Source organism: Empidonax traillii, unplaced genomic scaffold (assembly GCF_003031625.1).
Source record: "Empidonax traillii isolate 1590-97213 ecotype Southwest subspecies unplaced genomic scaffold, ASM303162v1 scaffold90:size2128546, whole genome shotgun sequence".
In the NCBI taxonomy this organism is placed as follows: domain Eukaryota; kingdom Metazoa; phylum Chordata; class Aves; order Passeriformes; family Tyrannidae; genus Empidonax; species Empidonax traillii.
The window spans coordinates 1,317,398-1,340,065 of NW_020955283.1; the positions used below are offsets into that span (position 1 = coordinate 1,317,398).

Below are 22,668 nucleotides of genomic sequence, written 5' to 3' on the forward strand. Positions count from 1 at the left end.
TAGAAATATCTGCTAGTACTTAACTGCATTTGAAAATGTAGAAAGCTATGACGAAAAAAAAGTTCATTGTGGTAAGAACCTGAAGTAGGAGGCAGTTGAAGGATCTTTAGTATTGGCATAATAAGAGAAAAGTATTGTATATGTATCACGTTTTACCTAGATAAACCCAGTGCAGTGATCTTGCAGTTGGTTTACACAGTTTCTTATCGAGTATATCTTGACACAGTATCTGAATGCTTCAATGTTTGGAGGAGGACTTTGGGGGGATGTGTTTGTTTGGTTTTGTTTTGTTTTCTGGGTTTATTTTTGTGGGGTTTTGTTTGGTTTTTTTGTTCATTGACGTATTTTATTGGCCTTCCTTTCATCTTAAATTCGTCAAGTGAAAGCAGTTGTGCATTTTTGTTTATTAGTTTAGCTTTTTATAGAGCATGAGGAAGTAGATAGAACACAGCATGGTGTTAATTTGTGCAACCATGTGTTTTATATAGTGACAAATACGTTTTAAAAAATGAAACCGTGGCTCAGACTGTGCTGATCATTCCTCATTTCTTTCTGTGACTGAAAGTACAAGGACAGGCTTAAAAAAAAAGGTGTGAATGTTTATGTTAATGCAGGATTTGTGCTTGAACAGATCCAGAGTCCTAAATGTAAATTATTGCTTGTTATTTGTTGCAAGAAATAACTTGTATGTTGGTCTTCAATGTGCTGTTTAAGCACAAGGAGTAAAATCTGTAATGTCAAATTTTTACTTATGCAGTGCTAGGGCTGCGTATAGAACTCTGAAGCAGAATTATTATTGCACAGCCTTAATTATCTTGATGCATATTTGTGGGGACAGAAATTAATTTTTGAAGCCTAAAAAAGTTACATTTGACGTGCATGTTTGAACACATTGAAGAATATGATTTGTAAATAATAAATGTTTGGGGATATGCACACATTTATATTAAAAAAAAAAATTTGGGGAAACTCATGGTAACACCTCTGTTTCCAGGTTAATAGTTTCTTATTTTCAGAGAGGGTGGAGTTTCATGTAACTGTAAAATGATGTAGGACACTAACAACTCTTTCACAGAGAAATGGAAAAGTCTGGTAGCTTAATTTTTATACTGCTTAAAAGCACACTGAATATATGAAATTGTTTCTTTCCATGTAATGAATGAAAATCCATACAGTTAATTTTAGATTAAAATACTGACATCAGCTGTAACTGAAAGAGGATCTGCTTTAAAAAATGTGTTCTGTGGTGACTGTACTTCAGCACTGACACTTGCAGGGAGCTCAGAAGCAGTTCTGGCTTAGAGTGTGTGAATACTGTGGGTTTTTTCCTAGTGGAAATACAAATTGATGGAAAGTTTTGAGCATTTTATTTACATTGCAGATAGAATGGGAAGTTGAGCAGACATCCTGTGTGAAAGTGCCCTGTTTTTAGCAAGAAAAAATGTGATTAACATTTTCTGTAGCTTTTTCTGCTGTTATATAAGGCATTTCTAGTTATTGAGTTAATTAGGACAGAAATGGGGCCAGCTGGAAAAATAGCTGTGCAGCTTCTCTGTATAGTGAGCAAGCACGATGGGATTCTGTAAGAGGAAAGAGTTGTGTTGATAGTAGTGCTACACTGGCTTGTTAATGATAGGGAAAATATTTTTGCTCTCCATTGACACATGTGCATCTGCTGAAATGACAAAATATACTGAAGGACAAATAACTTTTGCTAAGAATATGAGGCCTGTAGCACACATGTAAAAGTATTAGAGGACAGACTTAGGAAAGGAGGATAATAATAATAATAATAATAATAATAATAATCAGAAAACAATTAAAAAGGATGTGGTAATTGAATTTTTAATGAGCAGGCATCAAAATTATGTGATTTCTCTTGTAGCCTATTGAATAGCAATTTTTATTGAGAATATGTGAAAATATTGCTTTGCTTTGAATTTGGTGTTTAGATAAAGTTACAGTGCATTTAAAGAACACTGAATTTAATTACCGTATACTGTTTTGGAAAACATTTCTGATTGTTGCAAGAAATTAAATTAACAGATCTTTTTGATCAAGGAAGTGTTTAGTAGGTTGGTTCTTGTAGTTAATAAAACTTACTTGGCTAATTTCAGAAAATCATATGGATGGAGCTGTTTAGGGGGATTGTTTGTTTGTTTAACAAAACCTTTACCAAAAAACCCTCCGAACAGCACTATATAGGATTTTTCCTCCTTTTCCAACAGGGTTTCAGCTATTCTTCTGGTGAAACTTTGTGCTTTGGCAGTGTGAGAGTATTGAACAAGTATGTTCTGACACGTGGGAATGGGTTATATTGTTTTACCAACTGTTTGCCACAACAGGCAGTGCCCTCATTAAATCTGGGATGAGCAGCTGAAGCTCCTTCGGGAGACAAAGGGGACTTAGGGGCATAAGGACAATGTAGAACCCCTTGTGTGTAGTTTAATGATACAGCTGAAGGTGCAGGTGCTTTTAGGGGTGTGTATTCTAACTGGAATGTTGATCACTGGATTTTAATTGCAATACTGAGCTCACAATTGAAATGACAGAAAGCAGCAGCGTTTTTACTGTAAAACAAATTTTCATTCTGTGTTTTGTTTAGGTAGTGCAGAAGATTTTCTCTAACCCTGTGTACACACTTACAGAGATAATCCTCTTTTGACTTTGCTTCTAAAAAGTGGCAAAATTTCAACTTTTACTGTAGTTGTATCTCTGTAATGTTGCAATGCTTCTACTGGTATTTGGTTTTCGTCTTGGATCTAAAGGGATGGGAGTGCAATTTGGAGACAGTCTGCAGGGAAATTCAGCAAAAGCTAAAACTGGATCAAGTTTTTAGCCTTACTCTGATTTGGCAATAAAGCAAAACTCTGGAAAATGGGAAGGTGGTGTTAAAAAATGTGGGTAGAGTTTTGCATTGTCATAAGATGTTCACCTAATAGCACTTACAATTCCTTTGGGGCCTGACATGTTGTTTTACATTTTTGAGCAACTAGTGCTAGACAGGCTTCCTCTTTCCTTAGAGTGTAATGCTGATGAGAAGCTGCTCCAGATTTTGTTCAAAGCTGAGTTTATTCACAACTGTCCTCTTGATCCTCTAATGTGTTTGTTGTTTGTCTCCCCAAAAATGTTGAATATGGACATTTGATATTTCACAAGCCAGAGGCTGATGAAAATGTTAAGCATATACCACTTTATGTTCAGATTATTTTAACAGGTTTAAGATAAATAGGTATTAAGTGGAAATGAGCTGCCTGTTGTTAGAGTTGATTATTTTTCAGTTCCTTAATCCCTTCTAAATGGGATGCAGTTCTTTTCTCACAGTAACTGATGCAGCTCATAATTCCAGGCTGTTATTCCAGTAGCATTAGTGGATAAGGAAAGGAATAAGTATCCTGTTTACTGTGCCACCTAATGGGGAAGGGTCAGGGAAGAACTGGGAAGTGGTGAGGGATGAAGCACCTGGCTCTGTGAGCAGTGGACAATAATCAGTGCTGCTCTATCCATCTGCTGTGTGCTGGAGCTTTAAATAGCTCCAGTAATAAAAGTTAGTGTGGAATTCACTTCAGCACTTCCCTGTTGCTGCTGCAGCTTTCTGTGCTGAGAAGATGCTGCTCCTGGAATTGGGTTGCTGTGGCATTGCCCTCTGGACTGAGATTTATGTGCTTGGTTAAGAATGGTCGGTAGAGGTCTGAATTAGCACAGCTCAGGGTTGGACAGAATCCCTGGAATTCTGGTTGTTCACTGTCTCTTCCACCAGGGTGCAACCTCCTAAGAAATTTGTGTGTCTTTGGAAAATTTCTCCCATCATGCACAGCTATTGGAGAATATACTCCAAGTAAGTCTCAGGTACAGTAAAATTGTTATCATCCAACACTGAGGGAAAGGCAGGTTCTTTTAGGAGTTGGCAGCACTAAATCGTAGTAACAATTAAAGCTTTGTTTTCTTAGCAGGATATTATGATTTTTTGAGTAGAATGGCACAGGATTTCTACAAGCAGAATTCAGTTGTGCATCTATAAATAGCACAACACCAGATTTATACTACCACTTAAGTTATAATTTCCAATCACCTGGACCCTCTGCAGATCAGGTCAAGTCCTAACATGCAGTTTACTTTATCAGTACACCGATCATAATCTAGACTCAAACTGTGCAAAAGAACACGAGTCACTCACTCAGTCCTCAGAGGAGCAGATGGTGATGCTGGAGGTGTCCCTTGCCACCAGTGAGGGATGGGGGTCGCAGTTCTGTTCCAGGTTCCCACTTATAACTTGGAGCTGCTTGATTTTCCAGCCAGTGCTCTGTGTGATTTCAGCTTCCCTGTGGTGGGAAATCAACAACACCTGCTTGGCCGAGTGCCTGGGACCTCCAAGGCCAGCAGGGAAGGGAGGAATTGTCCTGGCGCCCAGGAATCTTGAGGATAATGGGGTGGAGGTACAAATCTGTTTGGTTTGTCTACTTGGGTCACAGGACCTTCAGAGCCTGAGAACGAGGGAAAGCAACCAGATAATGTGACCTGCTCGGGCAGAGGGTGGCTCTCATACAATGGTGCCAGTTGTGCCAAATGTGTTTACAGGGTTGAGGGCAGGGAGTGCCAGTCATACCTAGTTCAAGAAGTTTGAGAGTTAAGGGGGTACTCATTGACACTGGTCAATTATTTTATCCATTTCAGGCTGAAGTACTGTCCAGGTAATTACTTTAATTCAGAGCAAGAGGGGCTGTAGAGGCACGTGGTACCGACAGGTTTCAAAGGGATTCCACACACTTGTTGATAGTTGTCCATGAGCACTGACTGGACAATGAAGGGCACTCTGACATTGTTGTGGGTGCTGTGTGGTTTGAGGGGTTTTAGTTAAAATTTGTAGTCTGAATTTCCTGTTCTGACTGCAGAGTTTTGCAGCTGGCAGAGAGAATGTGGGACTGAGCAGACTCCTGATCTGATCCAGTGAAAGCCTGGAACTCAGAATAAGTCATCCCTGTCACTGGAACTTGGCTGCTTATTTTAAAGCTCTTCTAGTTTCACTTATGACTTGATCAGACTGTCTCATTTGAAACTGTGTATTGTAAAACAATTTCATTGTCTTACACGTAAGATTTAAACCAGTTAAACTCCATGTTAATTGCAAAACAAATATAAAAATACCCTCTATGAATGACAGCAATCAGTCAAACATAAACAACATGAGTGTAATACCCAAATTTATGTCCTTATGGGGTCCTTGTGTTGATGATGATTGATTAATCTCAGAGTTAGGCCATGATCTTTCAGAGTTAAATAATAGTATAATTATATATATTATACATGTTATACTGTGCAAAGCTTAGTCTCTTGCTTACAACTTCTGGATTACTAAGGCATTTGATTCCAAACTTTGCTTCCCAGCAAGTTGGTCTATCAGTGGCACCTGGCAGCTGCTGTTCTGAAGTAATCTTACAACTTTCTGGGGAAAAATAGACTAATTTCCCGATCTAAATGTTTGACTATAGAGTATTATATTATTATAAAAGTTATATTCTTCTTAATAAAGTATTTTAATCTGTCTTTGTGATGGGAGGCCTGGGGGAGGGTGTGGGTTTTTATTTTTTTATTTTTTTATTTTTGAGGGAGGATTATAGTTTGGCACATGTTCATATTTGAATTCAAGCATGTGTAGTTTATCCCTTCTTCCAGGCTGGCTGAGCACTAAGTTTCCATCTTTTAAAACAGAGGGAAAAAGCTTCTATAAAGAAATTACTGATTATTTCTGACTAATAGTCACATACAAAACTTAATTAACAACTGCTGTTCAAAGGTCTGAAGTGCTGGGATATGCACAACTTGCAAACTGAAACGTGGTGTTTTGCATGCACTATAAAATACTATTTGTGGATGTGAGCAGGGGAAAAACACCCCGAATTCTGTGGAAACTAAAAAAAAATCCTAGCTGTAATTTTCAGGAGAAGTTTTGTTTTTAAGTAGCTCATTTAAACTGTAGAATGAGCCTGTCAGTGGTAGCCCAAAGGCTGATTTAGTCACAAACAAGTACTGTATAATTTGCTTGCTGTGATTTGTGATTCAGAAGATGACAGAGAGAAGTAGTGTGTACCTGCAGGAGGATAATTTTCTGTTTGTTTTAGAGCCATAGGTATTATTCTGAAAGTAGCACCAAATACCTCACATCTGCATAACTGTTTTGCTGTCAACAATCCAGTGACTCTTCTCCTTGAAGGGAGATTACCTTCAAGGACTTCAGGATTAGTGTAGTTAACACTCATTATACAGATTTAGCTGCTGTCTTACAGGTTCAATCATTTAGATGATGCATTGATGAGTAAGGTATTCATACTTTAAGATCAGTTTTGCTTGAAGTTCTTTACAGACAGAAGATGGCTGGTCAGTGACTGGTATGTCCTAAAAGTGAAAAAGTGAATTATACCTTGTCATGGTGGACTGTGGAAAACAATTGAATGAATATTTGCATAGTTTAGAGTTTTTTCTGTTTAATTTTGCAGAAGGTTCCTTGTATAGGAAAGTACTTCATGGGATGAAAGCCTCATCAGTTTGTGCTTTTGACTTGGGAAGGTGTAACTGGAAGCACAAACAGTTGGAAACATCATGTGGTTGAAAATATGTCTATGCTGTGTCCTGCTTGGAGAGACTCTGACTGTTTTCCTAAAGATTTTCTTTGTTATTTTGGAAATCATAAAACCTGTTCATTCAGTAGCAGTCCTGGTGGTTTCTACAGTCTGACTCGTGTAGTCTGTCAAATCACATCTTGACTAAAGATTTGCTTAAAAAAAAAAAAAATAGGTAAAATGAACTTTTAAACCTTGACAAAGGTGAGTATCTGAATTGTGTAGATATTCAGTTTAGAATTCCTTTTGGTTTATTTTCTGAAGTAACAAAATCATATTTAAACCTAAATCTTCCCACTTTTGCACCTGTCCTAAATTTCAATAAATATTGAGCCTGAGGACATTGTTGACTTTGAGGAGTGCTCTGAAACATGCTGTAATTCAGAGCAGTGCGTGTTTGGAAGGTGAGAGAAGTGCACTTATGTTTTCCTAACTGCCTTTCCCAGCTGCTAGGCCGACTGGTTTGGTCTGAGGAGCTGCTGAGATAGTTTTATGTAAGGAAGTATGTTGTTTGCCTGTGATAGCTGTGATATTTACATTCTTCTGAATGTGAGGGTGACTTGAGCCGCTTCCCTTCACTTTGAGTAACTGGCCTTTCAATATTTTCAATTTTGGAATGTGACTTTGTTTTTTAGACATTGCATATTTTCAGTTTCCCCCGAAATTTTCATACAAGTTCTGAGAATTAATTTTATTACATACAACTGCAAAAGTTTGAGTACCAGTATTTGGAAGCATCACTCTTTCCATCTTCATCCACCAGTCTTTCTGGGATAAGTGTGACCGGAAACAAAGGCCACTGGAAAACAAGTAATGCAGTTTGGTTTTCATCAGAATATAAAAATGTTGACATGGGGAAAAATAGATAATCTGCCCCACTTTGTCAGTGGGTAGAGCAGCTGAGAGCAGTCAGTCCATACAGGATGTAAGCATTGACTTGAATGAGACCAAATTCTTCAAGCACTTTTCTTGAAGTAGTTTGCAAATAACAGAACGGTAGTTTGTGATTTCTAAGGTATGTAGCTCATCGATTTAGGAAGTTCTTTTGTGCTCAGTGAACCATCCATAGGTCAATTTGAGTATTCTAGATAGATCAGACTTGTCACTGTCAGTGTTACAGCAGTAGAAAGGTGTTTCATGTGTCTGCATGTTAGACTGGAACTTTGATAACTATAAAAACATTTTAAAAAGCTATTAGTGATAACAAACCATTACTGCTTTGCTAGTTTGAAAGTTTATTCTGCTTTTATATTAAAAGAGTGAATTTTGCTGGTTGTAAAATCTACCAATTTCTTTCAATACAGTATAATTTAAGTTTGCATACCTACCCCACACCCAGTCCTCTGTCTTCCTCTTCTTACTTCAGTATTTACAGCAGAATTGCTCCCTTAAATAACTAGGTCACATATTTGACAGCCGCACCTAAAGCTTTGACGTGAAATTCTCTGCCTACATGTATTTTTAATCTAGGAAAAATAGTCTCTTATAATGCCAGCTCCTGAGATAAATAAAGCATGCAAACTTTCTTCTTTCTTTTTCCTCCTCAGGAAGCATTGATGAAGATGTTGTGGTGATTGAAGCATCCTCCACTCCCCAGGTCACTGCTAATGAAGAAATAAATGTTACCTCAACAGACAGTGAAGTGGAGATTGTCACAGTTGGTGAAAACTACAGGTGAGATTTGCATCTCTCTGTATTTATAGTTTTGCTTGTCTCCCGGTCTGTCACAGTGCTCTATGTGGCTTTAATGTCACTGAAATTCTAACCAGGATGCAGAGTGTGCACTTCTGAATAAAAAAATAAAACCAAGCCCAACAAAACAGATCCCAAACCAACAGAAAACCCCCATGACCAAAAAAAACCCCAAAGCACACCTTTGCCAAAGCTTGACAATTTCAACTAATCTGGAGTTGCTGAGGTGGTTGTAGTTAATGTGACTGATGGGCAGGATTTTGGGAAAGCAAAACTGCACAGTGAGATCCTGGAGAGAGAGCAAGTGTAGACTGAGGTGACTGTCTAGGGATTTGCAGAACATTTCTCAGGAAAGCATCCTGTTTTTTTTGAAGCAGCTCTCCTGTATGCTCTCCTGTTCTTCCATGCCTGTCTGGAAGTTTTGTTCCATATATGTCAGGTTTTACAGAATCTATTAGAGTTCCTTGAAGAAAACTTCAAACCTGACTGAGGTCAGATAAGATACATTTAAAAAAAAGCTTTGTACCTTCCCAGCATCAATAAGAAATGCTTTCTGTGGTAGCTTTAGAAGACTTGAAAACAATTAGTTCTTTCTTCCCTTATCTTCTGCAACACTACAGCCAAAACAGTGGTAGCTCCATGGTGATTTGTGCTATGGGGTTTGTTTGTTTTTAGTGAAGTCATTCCTTTTTTTTCCACATTTTCCTTTTCTGAAGTCTGAGTAAATTGTTTTTCCAAATTGGAAAATAAGAGCCACTTGATTTATGTAAATACTGAAGAGTCAAAGTTTTTTGAGAGTGAAATAGTAAAAATATTAAATAAATAAATAATTAAAGACTGTATCCTACAAAGAGTATACAGGCTGAAAGATCATTGTTTTGAGTGTTTGGGTTTGTATGGCTAAATTAAACAGACTGAGTGCTAAGTGTTATAATAGAGAGATAAAACCATCCCTTTCCTTAGGTATGGTTACAGGCTTATGATTTCCTCTTCTCAAGCCACATTTCAGTTTAGTTTAGGTATTACACAGAGCTATACTTCTTCAAGAAGGGGGAACAAAATAATATTAGAAGTCGAGAGATTTTGAACTTCTTGGACATTTTTGAAATTTGAAGTATATAAATTGTTCTCTGAAAATACTATCTGTCACAAGTTAACAAGCAAAAGTAGGTTTACAAATTGTTATTGTCTACAATTTTGTCATTTATAGACCTGCTGTTTCAGACTGCACAGGAACAGTGTAGGATTTGGAGAGTCTTCATATATTGTTAATAAAGTTAAAACAACATCAGGTGTAATTGCTGCCTGACCATGCTTGTAGGGTTTCACAGTGATTTTTTTCTAAGTTGCCTGTATGTACACGGAACAAGGAACTTTTAAACCCTGTGTTGGGTATTTGCTGTTGTGTTTTGTGGCAAAGGCTGCTGCAGCATTTGTGAGCGCTCATCGAGAGAATGTGGAGTCAGGAACTGTTTCAATGTGACAGTGCTTTTCTGACCATAAAAAAAAAAAAAAAAAAAAAAAGAATACTGGCAAAATGTAGGTCAATACTTAGTGTTAACCTTTCCTAAGGTCTCGTTCCGCACTTGGACACACAAGATCCCACTGGGGCCAGAGCTCTGGCTCTCATGCTCCACGACCTCCGGAGCAGCGGAACCGCAGCAGGATCTCCACAGTCATCCAGCCGCTGAGGCAGAATGCAGCCGAGGTGGTGGACCTCACGGTGGATGAGGATGGTAAGTGGTGTGGTCAGAGAATTCTCTTGTGGCCTTCCTTTTAAAATTTAAAATTTAGCCATTTCCAGTGGGTCTGTTATATCTGATTTTTCTTCCAAAGCTGCCTTGGGTGTGTGTCTGAGAGCTGACTCACCAGGCAGAAATTACAGAGCAGGTTGGAACTACTTCTTGCAAAATATGCACTTACTTCAATACAGCACTATAAAAGGAAAACCTGTTGTTGCCTATGCTTTGGAGTAGTTACTGTTCTTTCAGGCCTTGGAGTAAAGATTTAAAAAAAAATAAAAAAAAGAAAGAAAGAAAAAGCCCAACGTGAAACTAGTAAAGTGTGTTATGTTTCTGAAGCTGTAATCTTTCACTGTTTCCTAACATTAAAACCTGCTGTCACTTACCATGTCTGTTCCTGCTGAAAATCACAAGAGCAACTTCCAGGTATATTCAGAAAGTTGAGAGAAGGAAAAACTGAAGCTCATGTAGATTTTTGCAAGTTTATTTTTTTGTTGATGGTGGTAGGTTTGGAGATTTCTTGGGTGCATATTACTTTTAATGTTTTAACAGCAGTTTTGTTCTGTTGTGGTTCTGTCCCGGAGTTCATCACAACCTCTAGTATCTTGCAATATCTTATTCTTCAAGGTGACTTGATTTTTGGGGTGGATTGGAGAGTTGGAAAGGTTTGGGAATAGTTTTGATTGGTTGATGGATTTTAAGGAAGAGGATGGGTTGGTTTACAGGTTCTGTGTGGATTAACTGTGAAATATCCTGGTTGAAAGGGTGTAGGCTTCTATTGCTTTACTCTTAAAACTCAAATTACAGAATTTAATCTTAAATTCAGAAACCAAATTATTTTAAAAAATATTATTTCTGAACTTCTGTCATGAGTGTGTTTAAGACTAGCTGTTTCTCCCACCTCCTGGAGGAAATTAGTTTTTACAATGAGTCTTCCAGGATTTGAGTAATATTATTTTTGGGTTTAGGTGTCAACCTTCACACATGAACTAGTGTAAAATGATAAAACTTCTGAATTAACACTGTTATAAGGAAGCTGTGCAGTTTATCACATATCCTGTATAATTGCTGATTGTTTTCTAATTTTAAACAGTAATACATTTCTCCACAAATGTTCTCCTGTAAATAAAATTAGTATGTTGGAATGCCATTTTAAAAACCACAGGAATTTACTTCTATGTATCAGGTCATGTTTTTTTAATGTGATGAGTTGGAAGACTTGCAAGAGGGAAGATATATTTATTCTTTTGCTCACTGAGCTGCTGATACTCCTACAAGATATAGAGAGAAATCTTGAAAACAAGTCATATTTTATTTTGAGTCTTTGTGTAAGAGAAGTATTTGAAGTTTTTTGATGCTTTTTTTCCCTCTGATATCCATGCAGACACTTTTACTAAAAAAACCTGAGCTGTTTCTGATAATCTTCCCTTGTATGGTATCTTGTATTCTGAGGCATGTCATTGCCTTGTCATGAATTGGAAATTTCAAACTTACAAAGATTTTTTAAAAACTAAATTTGAATTATGCCACCAAGTATAACTTTAAATTTTAACCTGGTTACAATCACCTAGTAAAGGACAAGATTCATCAAAAGTTTGTATTTCCCAGGATGATACGTAAAATGAACATGTTTGTACTCTTAAAAGAAGTCTCAAATACTGATAATCTGTTTTTAATGTATGTTGAGACTAGATGCCAAGTTTATCTTGTTAAAGCCTTTAGTACTCTGCATCTATGATGACTGAAGTTTGTAAAGTAGTATTGCTAGTTTAGATGTTAGGATGTTCTTGGTGAGTGGTCTAAGAGTTTTTCTGTTCTTTGTAGGCATTAAAATTTGTAAAGGTAATATGTTAATCATAGAGTAGTTTTTCTGTGGGTTTATGGAAGATTTCAGCAAATGTTTTCATCGTAAATTACCAAAGTAATTTAATCTCCTTTCTAGTATATTTTTTTATTTAGCAAATTAAGCTTAAATGTCAGATTTGGCTGGGAATTGATTTTATGTTAATTCTTAAAAAAAATTGAGCAGATCTAGTAAAAAAAAAAAAAAAAAAAAAGAAAATAATTCTTTTTTCCTCACACAAGTTAAACAGAATTACCTTTTGTGGTTTGTACCTGTCAGATTTTTGTGCTATGACTTTCTTAGCTTCTGGCAAGCCCAATTTTGAGAATTTGTTGTAAAATAATTCAAAAGCAGTAACAACAGTAAAAAAACCGAGTAGCTTTTACAGGTTAAGGAACGTGAAAGCTTTTTTTATTTCACTAGAGCCAACAGTTGTGCCAACCACTTCAGCTCGAGTGGAGCCGCAGGTCGTGAGTTCTGCTTCCAGTAACAGTTCCAGTACCTCTACCTCAGAGCAGGCCTCTGATGCAGCTCCCACCATCTCCACCAGCCAGCCCTCTGCAGCTCCAGAGACGACTCCCAGTCTTTCCAGTGGCAGCACTGCTGGTACTTCAGCTGGAGGTACAGAAAAAGAGCTTTCTGAGCTGTTGTGTTGCTTCAGAGTACAAAGGAGGTAGAGGAAGTTCATCAGCATTCTCTTAATTAAATGGCATTACTGCAACATAACAGTAGTAAGTTGAGAGGACAGGAATCTGAAAAAGATCATTGATTTCTCCACAGAGATAAAGGAAATTGTGCTGGAGCTTTCTGCTTTTGCCTGTTGGAACGATTTGGTTATACGAAATCAATCACATCCTTGCTTTCTGGGGAGATGGAATGTAGTTCACTGGGAATTCTCCCATTGCAGTGTATTACAGAGATAGGATTTTTTAATGTGTTGTAAGGAAGTGAAGGATATATGCAGATTCCTTGAACCTCCTGCTATAGATCACTTTCTTGGGAGCACATTATACAGACCTGTACTAGAGCTGGACATACAGGTAGCACTCATAACAGCACTGGAAGAAGGCTGCCCTATCTGCAGGTGAGGTGAGGGACAAAAAACCTGGGCAGGCCTCAGGAATGTGAGGTCTCTGCACACTAACCACAGGGAGAATCTTTCCGTCTTTCCCTGTTGATAACATGCCTTAAATTAGTGAAATAAGGCAAGTGTCAGTTCACGTTCTCCAGTGGTTCCCATGAGTAAGTCACCTGAACCATTCAGTTTTGATTAATTTGTCAGGCATAGCTAAATGTTATTTTTTGTATCCCGTGTGTTTTGTTTTAGTCTAGATTTGTTTTTCAGTTGGTTAATTATTTAATCATGAAGTACAGAGGGGTTTTTTTCTTTATTCAGGGACTGCTTTACAGTGATCAGCTTTACTAATTTCTTTTGCTTGAATATGAATTTTCTTTGTCTTCAAGATGACATAAGAAGAACTTCATCTAATACAACACTGGAAACTGGCCCTCCAGCCATGCCAAGGTTACCATCCTGCTGCCCTCAGCATTCTCCTTGTGGAGGACCTTCACAGACTCATCATGCCTTGGGGCACCCACATACGAGCTGCTTTCAGCAGCATGGCCACCACTTCCAGCATCACCACCACCACCACCACAACCCTCACCCGACTGTGCCACTCTCCCCTTCGTTCAGTGACTCCAGCTGCCCTGTGGAAAGGCCTCCCCCAGTGCCTGCCCCATGTGGAGCAAGCAGCAGTTCTGGCACCACTTACCATGACCAGGCATGTTTCATTCTTGTGGATCTCTCACAATCACACCTTGTGACTCGAGATTTCAAACTGTTACAGATAAGAGAGGATAGAACAGGGGTGCTGAAATATAAATTATTCTGTTGCTCTGCATTGGGCATTATAAAAGGAAACTTAGGAGAATTTGAACTATAATATAGGAATGCAAAAAACCTGAAATTTTATAGAAAGTTACAATCTGACAAGTAATCATTAACAGTTGACCTCTTGATGACTATGATAGTCAAGCAAACCAAAGTACCTTGAAATAACTCTGCCCATCATAGCAGTTTTGCGATGCAAATAATTGAGCTGCTTTGAGAGAAGAAAAATATGAAGTCTAATGTTCTGTATATAAAAGGTATAAAAGAGTTGTGTCTGTAAAAGCATTGTTTTTTAAGGCTCTTTCAGTAACTAAATCACAGCTTTAAAACAATACAGTTATAAGAAAGAACAATCTTAGTTTGCTATATGCAGAACTATCAGTCTGGTTACGTTCTAAGTGTAATACATTAGGCTCAACTGAAATGCTAAAAGTGGGGTTTGCATCCAAATATTTCAATGCACGTAGCTCCTGTATACTTACTGATTTATCTATCAGGGTTTTGTTGGTGTTTTTATGGGTTTGTTTGTTTGTTTTGATTGGTTGGTTTTTGTGGTTTTTTTGTGGTTTGTTTTTTTTTTACAGAATCTGTTGTAATGAATTTAGTCTCTCACCAGATGCAAGAACTTAGTAATAAGAAATGTTAACCACATTTAAAGAATGTTCCAGAGTCAAGCCCTAAAACTTAAAACAATTGCTTGTGATTGTAGTAATTTTTTATAACATCCTGTTTGAGTGTGACTTTGTTTTCCATGTCTGAAGAATTGCTTGAAAAAAGCTGGTTTGTTTGCACAGCAGGCACTGCCAGTAGACTTAAGCAGCAGTGGTATAAGAAGTCATGGAAGTGGTGCTTTTCATGGAACATCTGCCTTTGATCCTTGCTGTCCTGGTTCTTCATCCCGAACGACGATCTACGGGCACCAGGCTGGGGCTGGGCCGAGCCAGTCCCTGACAATAGATGGATACGGATCGAGCATTGTTGCTCAGCCACAGCCCCAACCTCCTCCTCCAGCATCACTCTCCTCCTGTCGCCATTACATGCACTCTCCTTGTAAGTACTGATGGAACAGCTGCCCTGGCAACATGAAAACTCTTCCTGTCTGCTTGCACTCATCTTAGAACTGGCCTAGCAAAACTCATATTAAGAAATGCATTTGTGTAGGAGATTTGAACAGGATCAGTGGTAAAGTTAACATATCTTCTTCTGAGTGACTGTAATAACATTGAGAATTCAAAACTGTATTTACTATGAAAATATTTTTCATCTTCTTTTTATTGTAACAGTGGCTTTTTATCTAATTTTTCGTTGGTTGGTCCCTTGTCCCATGCCCCCAGTGAGTTCTGCTTTAGCAAGCTCAGTGTCAACTCAGTTTGTGATTTCTTTTTTTGGGTTTTGTCTCTACAGAATAATGAACTTGGAAAGGGGTAGGGATTGAACTTTTAAAGTTAAACATCAAACATGAAGTAAAATTGGGAGAGGATTCTCCCCGTTTATTCCACTCTCATGAGACCCCACTTAGAGTACTGCGTCCAGATTTTGGCTCCTCAGCACAAGGGCATAGACCTGTTGGTCATGGAGGGCCATGAGGTTGCTCAGAGGGCTGAAGCACCTCTGCTATGAGGACAGGCTGAGAGAGTTGGAGTTCTTCAGCCTGGAGAAGAGAAGGCTTCAGGGTGGCCTTATTGCAGCCTTCCAGTACCTAAAGGGGCTCCAAGAGAGCTGGAGATGAACTTTTGACAAGGGCATGTAGTGACAGGACAAGGGCGAATGGCTTCAAGAGTAGGGTTGTATTGGGGATAAGGAAGAAGTTCTTCTCTGTGAGGATGGAGAGACCCTGGCACAGGTTGTGCAGAGAAGCTGTGGCTGCCCCATCCCTGGCAGTGTTCAAGGACAAACTAGATGTGACTTTGACCAACTTGGTCTAGTGGAAGGTGTCCCTGCTCATGGGAGCTAAGTTGGAACTAGGTGATCTTTAGGGTCCCTTCCTTCCAACCCAAACTACTCTATGTACCTTTCTCAGTGTGCATCACACAGATTTTTTTCTTCTTTTTGCCAACATTGGCAAACAGAATACTTTTGGCTGCAGAAAATGTAGGTTTCTTGTAGGGTGTATTGCTAGAATCACTTTATTTAAAAATTGCATAAACACATGTTCCCATGTTGCCCCTGTTTACACTGGTGTAATAGTGCTGAAGCACCTGTGTGAAGATACTTTTTAAAATAAATTTACATCAAAACCTGCTACTGACCAAATAAAAAGCACCTGATGTTTTCATTGCAGATGCTTCCTTGACCAGACCTCTTCACCATCAAGCTTCTGCATGTCCTCACTCTCATGGAAATCCCCCTCCACAGCCACAACCTCCACCTCAAGTAGATTATGTTATCCCTCATCCAGTGCATCCCTTCCATCCTTCAATCTCCTCTCATGCATCTTCTCATCCTGTTCCACCTCCACCACCAACTCATCCTTTAGCCAATGCAGCTGCTCCAATCCCACAGCATCTTCCTGCAACACACCAGCCTATATCCCATCACATCCCTGCAACAGCACCTCCAGCACAGAGGCTACATCCTCATGAAGTGATCCAGAGGATGGAGGTCCAGAGAAGAAGGATGATGCAACACCCAACGTATGTCACAAATGTACTCAGAACAATATCTAAACATATAATTCATTCCCTTCAGGTTTGTAAAATGTTGCATGTGAGTCTCAAACTGTTAATTGCATGGTTAGGAACTGTTAGTGTTAGGCCATGGTAAGGAGTGTCTTTGCGTACCGTCACAGGAGCATGAGGAGTGAACGTGCTCCATTACAGCTCCCAGTAGTGTCTCCAGGTAAGGCACCAGTGGGGTGTGGAAGACAAGGGGACTCTTGTTTCTTTTGCCCACTACTCATCCTCTGAATAACAGGAATTCCTTTTCAAGCTTAACAGCCTAAAAGTACATCATAAGTTCTGTTCAAATGTATTCCTTGACAGCATTTTTTGCCTTGTTAGTGATGCTGAGATTCTTTTTCTCTAACTAATGCATTAAATTTAAATAAACAATTTATCAAAGGGTCTGTTTACCAAGTTTATTCAGATTAGATACCTGCATATCATTACTGTGCCTTTATGTCTTTATAAGAGGAGGAGGACATTGATCACATTCACATACAGATATTATACAATGTTGAAATGTAGCTTTGGTGATGCCCTGTTGTTGCTTAACTAGAGTCATTACACTAGTGTCAACAGATACCAGGTCAGTAGTAGCTTAGTATTCAATCACATAGTAACTGAAGGTGCTTTAATTCTGGAGATAACATGTCTAAATATCCAAGGGAATTTCAGGAATGAGCTCTCTAGTTGTTGCTCCTAATTTTGTTATACAAATTTTACTCGTAAGCAACTTAAAACTCATTTAATGCTTGAAGAGAATTTTACTTTAATTGCAACTTTTGAGGCAGATTCCAGGTTATCTATAAAAATATCTTTGGGCAGTAACTGCTCACAAATGGCACATGGCAGACTAGGCAGTGAATGTGAGACAGCAGGATATTTAAGGAAGTATAATAATAGTAGCTATCTTATTAGATCTGGAAATTTTCCAGTAGTTTGAGGATTGGAATTGTGAATGTTGGCATTTCTTAGCCTAGTGAATTTCCTTTCTGTGTACAGAAATTGTAGTCAAATGTTGATAGTAGTTTTTTTTCTTGACATTCTCTGAAGTCATCAATCCTAGGTCAGACAGTGCTGGTTTGCTCAGTAACATTTCTCCTCTGTAGTTTTGATTTGTAATCAATCAGATGGAATTGTTTTGCCCTTGGTCCTTCTATTCCCCTCTATTCCTCATACAAATTCCATGGAAAAATCAGTCTTGTATGTGTCTTGACCCAACCTCACATAAATCAGATCATACTCGGACAACCAGAAACTTGTGTATGTGTATTTGCTCTGTTATTGAATACAGACTTGAGACTGCCAGCAGGCTTGTGCTTCCTTTAGTTCCACGGCATGGAATCTCAAAGTGTTCTTAACATGTTTTTTCACCTTTCATTTCTACAAATAACATAGTCTAGCTGGTATCCCTTCTGTCTGGCAGTGCAGGAGCTAGAGATTGGTTTGAGTCTCTGTCTCACTGTCATGGATACAACAGCTGGAACTTTTTAAAGCCTTGGAATTGGCCATAAAATGTGCAGAAGGCAGTGGATCAGGATGCACTGCATTTGTATGACATGGACTTTGTTTACTTTAAATCTGGTTACCCACTTTATATAAAGACTGTGGGATGGACAGCCAAAGATTGTTACATTTATAGGTTATTTCTGTAATTTAAATATGAGGGTTTTTATTAAAATGTGTTCTTCCAGATTTTTCCCCTGTAGTAAAGTGAAGGGGGGTGAGACTAGAAGTAGGTTCCGCTGATAGTCCTGTTCCCTTGTTGGTCTGTGCCAATTGCAGAAAATGAACACTTCTCACATAATTTATAAGATTTCTCTGAAGAAGTGTCACTTTACAGTGATTAGAATAGTGTGATGTTGAGGAAATTTTTACCTCTCTGGACATGTAAATTTACAAAATGTCTAGTCTGCTTTGTCAGGTAGTTTAAGCTGGTACCGACCCTGAAGAACATGTACTGCTGTTGGCAAAATCCAGGTTTCTAGGTTTTGCAAAATCCTTTCTGCATAGAAAGCAGTGGAAAGAATTACTGATCCAGCTCTTCCTGTGACTTGGAATTGGTAAAGTAACAGCAGTCAGCCAGCAGGAGCTTTTTTTAAGCTTGGTTTTGTTTTTTTTTTTTTTTTTCCAAATCTGTAGTTGTTCTGTACCAACTGGCATGGAAAAAAGCTTTGTGCTCTTATTACCTGAGCCATGACACTTTTCAAGGAAAACATCATCTTATTACTGTATTAAGTTTTCCCTAATTACTTTTGCTGGTATAGTTTTACTAGAAATAAACTTCAGCAGAGCTGTAAATGACTGAATCTCAACATGGCTCTCGTGTGGCCTTCTCTTTCCTACCTGCTGTTTGAGGTCAGGATTAAACACTTTGTCAGCCTTTCTGTAACTGTTGTCTGCTGAGTGAAGGGCAGATCACTCCAGCTGAAGCTGGCTTGGGTTTTGAATATGAAATCTATGTTATAATTAGTTTCTAACTTATACCTAAAGCTGAAATTAAAATACTGCATGGGGAATTTCTTACTTTAAAGGCATTGCAGTAACTTAGTCTGTAACACTTTGGTTATAGGCGTTGTTGTCTTGATATTAACAAATATGTGAAAATAACTCTTGCTGGTTTCTGTTGTTTAGACGTGCTCATGAGCGGCCTCCTCCACATCCTCACAGAATGCATCCCAATTATGGGCACGGGCATCACATTCATGTGCCTCAGACTATGTCTTCCCATCCTCGCCAAGCTCCAGAGAGATCTGCCTGGTTAGTAATCAGACACTGTTTGAGCTCTGTGGGACTGGGGACAGAAGAGCATAATGTGCTGATCAGCGCTGATAATGTTGGCTGTGATTTTAAAAAGTTCCACATGCCCTTGTAGCTTAAAATTTGTAGATGTTGATACGGCTTTAAAATATTGCTTTGAATCCTCAATGTCTTAAATATATTTCTAGTGTTTTTAGAGGCTTGGATTTGAGGTGTAAATTAGTGTATTCTCTCTCCTCTTTGAACTTACTCAAAATTGCATCAGGCCCACTTATAAAGCATGCACTTAAGTTCCACAATATATTTATTATTTTAAAAAAATATTTTGGACCATTAGGGAAGAGCTGCATGCTTAGCAGCTGCTGTTCCCACAGCATGTGCTGCAGAGAAGATTCCACACAGGTAATATTCCTGGGCACTACAGATGTGGAGTCATCTCTAATGATTTCTCATAATAAATCTTCACAGTTGTTTTAAAAAGAACTTTCAGTTAGGGTAGGATGTGTTTAGCAAAGTTTAAATAAGGTCAGAAAAAAGAAATCTGTATGTACACCTGTTATTGTACCTGTGCTGGGTTGTAGGTTTTCCATAGCAGTGGAATTGTACCTAGGAGGCAAGATGTACCTTTCCTGTAATGCCACTTTCATTCATGTGACAGGGAACTAGGAATTGAAGCTGGTGTGACTGCAGCTACTTACCCTCCAGGGCCTTTGCATCCTCACTTGGCCCACTACCACGCACCTCCTCGACTGCATCATTTGCAAATAGGGGCACTCCCTCTAATGGTAAGGACATAGCTTATGAAAGATTATGGTTGTTGCTCATTGTAATTTTGTTTGTCAGGAAAATTGGACATGTATACATCTCTGCAAAGTGCTTCAGCTGAAGAACAGAATACCTCACTGTGTCTGTGTGTTACTCCCAGATAGGGAGCTTGAACAGGCTCATTGTGTGATAAAACAGTAGAAGACATTAATATTTCTAACCTCAGCACCTGTAAAATGAAGCATACTTGAATTAAATTGTCACTTGCATTGCAATGCATTGACCCTCTGCATCTGATTTTTAAAGTTCAGGTTCTTCTTTATTGAGTTTTGCATTGTTAAAAGGTACCAACTTTCCAACCAGCGCATGAGAATTAGTACTGATGCTGTTTTTTAAGCTGTATATGCAGCACAACTAGAATTCCATCTAGAGATTTGATTGTTTTCAAATAATATTTGTTATTCATCAACCTAATTCTGTGTGATAAACTATATAATTTTGTAGCATTAAAAGTAAACCAGCAGGAGAAATGAACCTAACTCAAGAGAGGCTACAATTTACTAAAAAGTTTACAGTAAATACAATGATACAGAGAACTGGTTTTAACCCCCAAAGACAGGTGTATAACCCAGCACCCTGGGACAAGAACAGAACAGTGTTTGTTAGCCTCTGTGCTGAGCACCGTGTGCCCCCCCCCCAGGTACAAAATAAAAGGAAAGGACACCTGTTGGTCTGGATGACGGTCACAGTGCTGTTGAGGTAACGATCACAGTCCTGTCCGGAGGGGCAGTCACAGCCCCGTTGAAGTTCTGGTTCTCCTCTGGATCCAGTGAGTGGTACCAGAAGTCCCAGGGCTAATAACTCAACTGTGGGATTTACTTCCATTATTGCTGTGAAGTTTCTAGAAACCTCAGAGTTCAGCGGATCCTTATGTTACAGTGTGATGAGAAACTAGTTGTATTTTAACTTTAATTGGGCTATTCCTACAACTAAAACGTTACATGGGCAAGTAGTTGGGACCCCACTGTTGATTGTCTTTTTAGCGGTAGAACAAGAGGAAGCTGTGACAGGAATCTTCTGAACTTTGTGTCATAAAATATTTTAGGGACTCATGCCTTTCTGCTCAGTAGCTGCTGTTTCTAATTGGTAAAAAGGGCAGATGAAATAAGGTTCTTTAACTGTAGAGAAATTTGTGCATATGTTTGTGTAGGGATATCTGACACTTATAATGGTAAATCCTGAGTGTCTGAGTGGAGCTAAAGCTGTTGGTATCTTGAGGCCTTGTACACGCTGTACTGACAGAATGTTTATCATCAACTGACTGCTGTAAGCAGCACTTCCTCCAGTGTTTGGGATCTGGCTTGAACCTTGCTGAGATCAGATTGAGTGTTACGACTTTGAAGTTGTGTTGAGTCTCTGACTGATTTTAGGTGTAGTCAGATTACATGCACTAGATGAAGACAAAGGCAGGTTAAAGCACCGCTAGAAGTTATATATGCAAAGAGTTCAAAGCATTACAAATGCCTTTTGATGATTCTACCCCTTCTATGCCAATAATAAAAGTCAAAAGTTTTCATTTGCATGTACATGAGAGTACAGTGGATATGTCAGCAAAATTGATTTTGAATAGAGAGCAAGTAGTTAGTGGAGTTTTTCATCTAAAAAACTTAGAAGTTCAACAAAAGTGCCATAAAAGCAACAGATGAAGTACAGCTGCCATGTTTTTGGTTTTTTCTGTGTAACTTGAGGAATAGAGACAGGGGAGGAGAGGCTGAACTGTGGGTAGAGTCCCTCTGCTAAGTGGTTAATGTTCTGAGGAGGGCTTTCTTTTCTCTGTGAGTTGAGAGGGTACTAAATAGAAATTTCCAATTTCCAGTCATTAGTGATGTTTTTGATGCAGATGTCTTAAACTACTGTTGTTCTTTTTGTTTGTTTGTTTTGAGAGGGGTTGTCTTTTAAAGTAATTGATGCAGTCACTCATCTAAAAATTTGCTTAGTATTGAATTCACTTTCTGAAATGCCATGCAGCCCTGTTGGCAGTATGCGTTTCTGCTGTGGGGAACTAAAACCCCTTCAAACTGCCAGACTAAAGGGCATAATGGATTATTTGGGCTTTATTGACATTAGAATTTTGATATATCAGTTTCTGATTTTAGTTGGATGCAGATAACCTGATCTTCATCTAGTCAGTGCTGAAATGTAGACTGCAGTTGTAATCCTCAAGGAGACAAAGTGATAAAGATATGTGGGGGAAGATAATCAGCGTTCAGCAGCTTTGACAGACCAAATAGAGGGTTAGGGAAACAAAATCTCCTCTTCTACTAGCTTGGGTGAAGAAACTTTTACCTGTTTAAATGTTGCTTCTGGAGGAGTCCTAGATTAAAAGCAGTTAGGAAGAGCTTGCTTCATATTTGTGTAGGCCAGGGCCAGGCTGTTTCCCTCCTTGAGTTAACACAATTACTTTAAATGTGACCGTGGCTTAGAGTAGTTTGTTTTCCAGTTGTTACTGTTTTAATGTGTGTATGCCTCGGCAAGATCTGTCAGATGAATTCCACTGTGGACAAATATCCCCTCTGCTAAACTGATCATTTTTAGGAAGATTCAAGTGAGGATCAATGCATGGCATAACTAATGAAACATCAGACTAGAAGGACAAAGGAGACAAATGCTTTTTGTCTGTCCCTCTGTTCCTCTC

The 22,668-nt window shown here is 38.6% G+C and overlaps 1 protein-coding gene across 4 annotated transcripts in view; it reads left to right on the plus strand.

The window, feature by feature from the left end:
• The window catches only part of RNF111 (ring finger protein 111), a 43,300-nt gene that overhangs the window by 11,777 nt on the left and 8,855 nt on the right, over window positions 1-22,668 (plus strand). For all 4 annotated transcript variants that reach the window (XM_027881537.1, XM_027881533.1, XM_027881536.1 and 1 more), the window contains 8 exons: window positions 8,165-8,291; window positions 9,882-10,045; window positions 12,318-12,515; window positions 13,359-13,678; window positions 14,583-14,838; window positions 16,070-16,421; window positions 19,083-19,208; window positions 19,867-19,993. In XM_027881537.1, coding sequence (XP_027737338.1) covers window positions 8,165-8,291; window positions 9,882-10,045; window positions 12,318-12,515; window positions 13,359-13,678; window positions 14,583-14,838; window positions 16,070-16,421; window positions 19,083-19,208; window positions 19,867-19,993 — 1,670 coding nt within the window. The remainder of the gene's footprint in view (window positions 1-8,164; window positions 8,292-9,881; window positions 10,046-12,317; window positions 12,516-13,358; window positions 13,679-14,582; window positions 14,839-16,069; window positions 16,422-19,082; window positions 19,209-19,866; window positions 19,994-22,668) is intronic.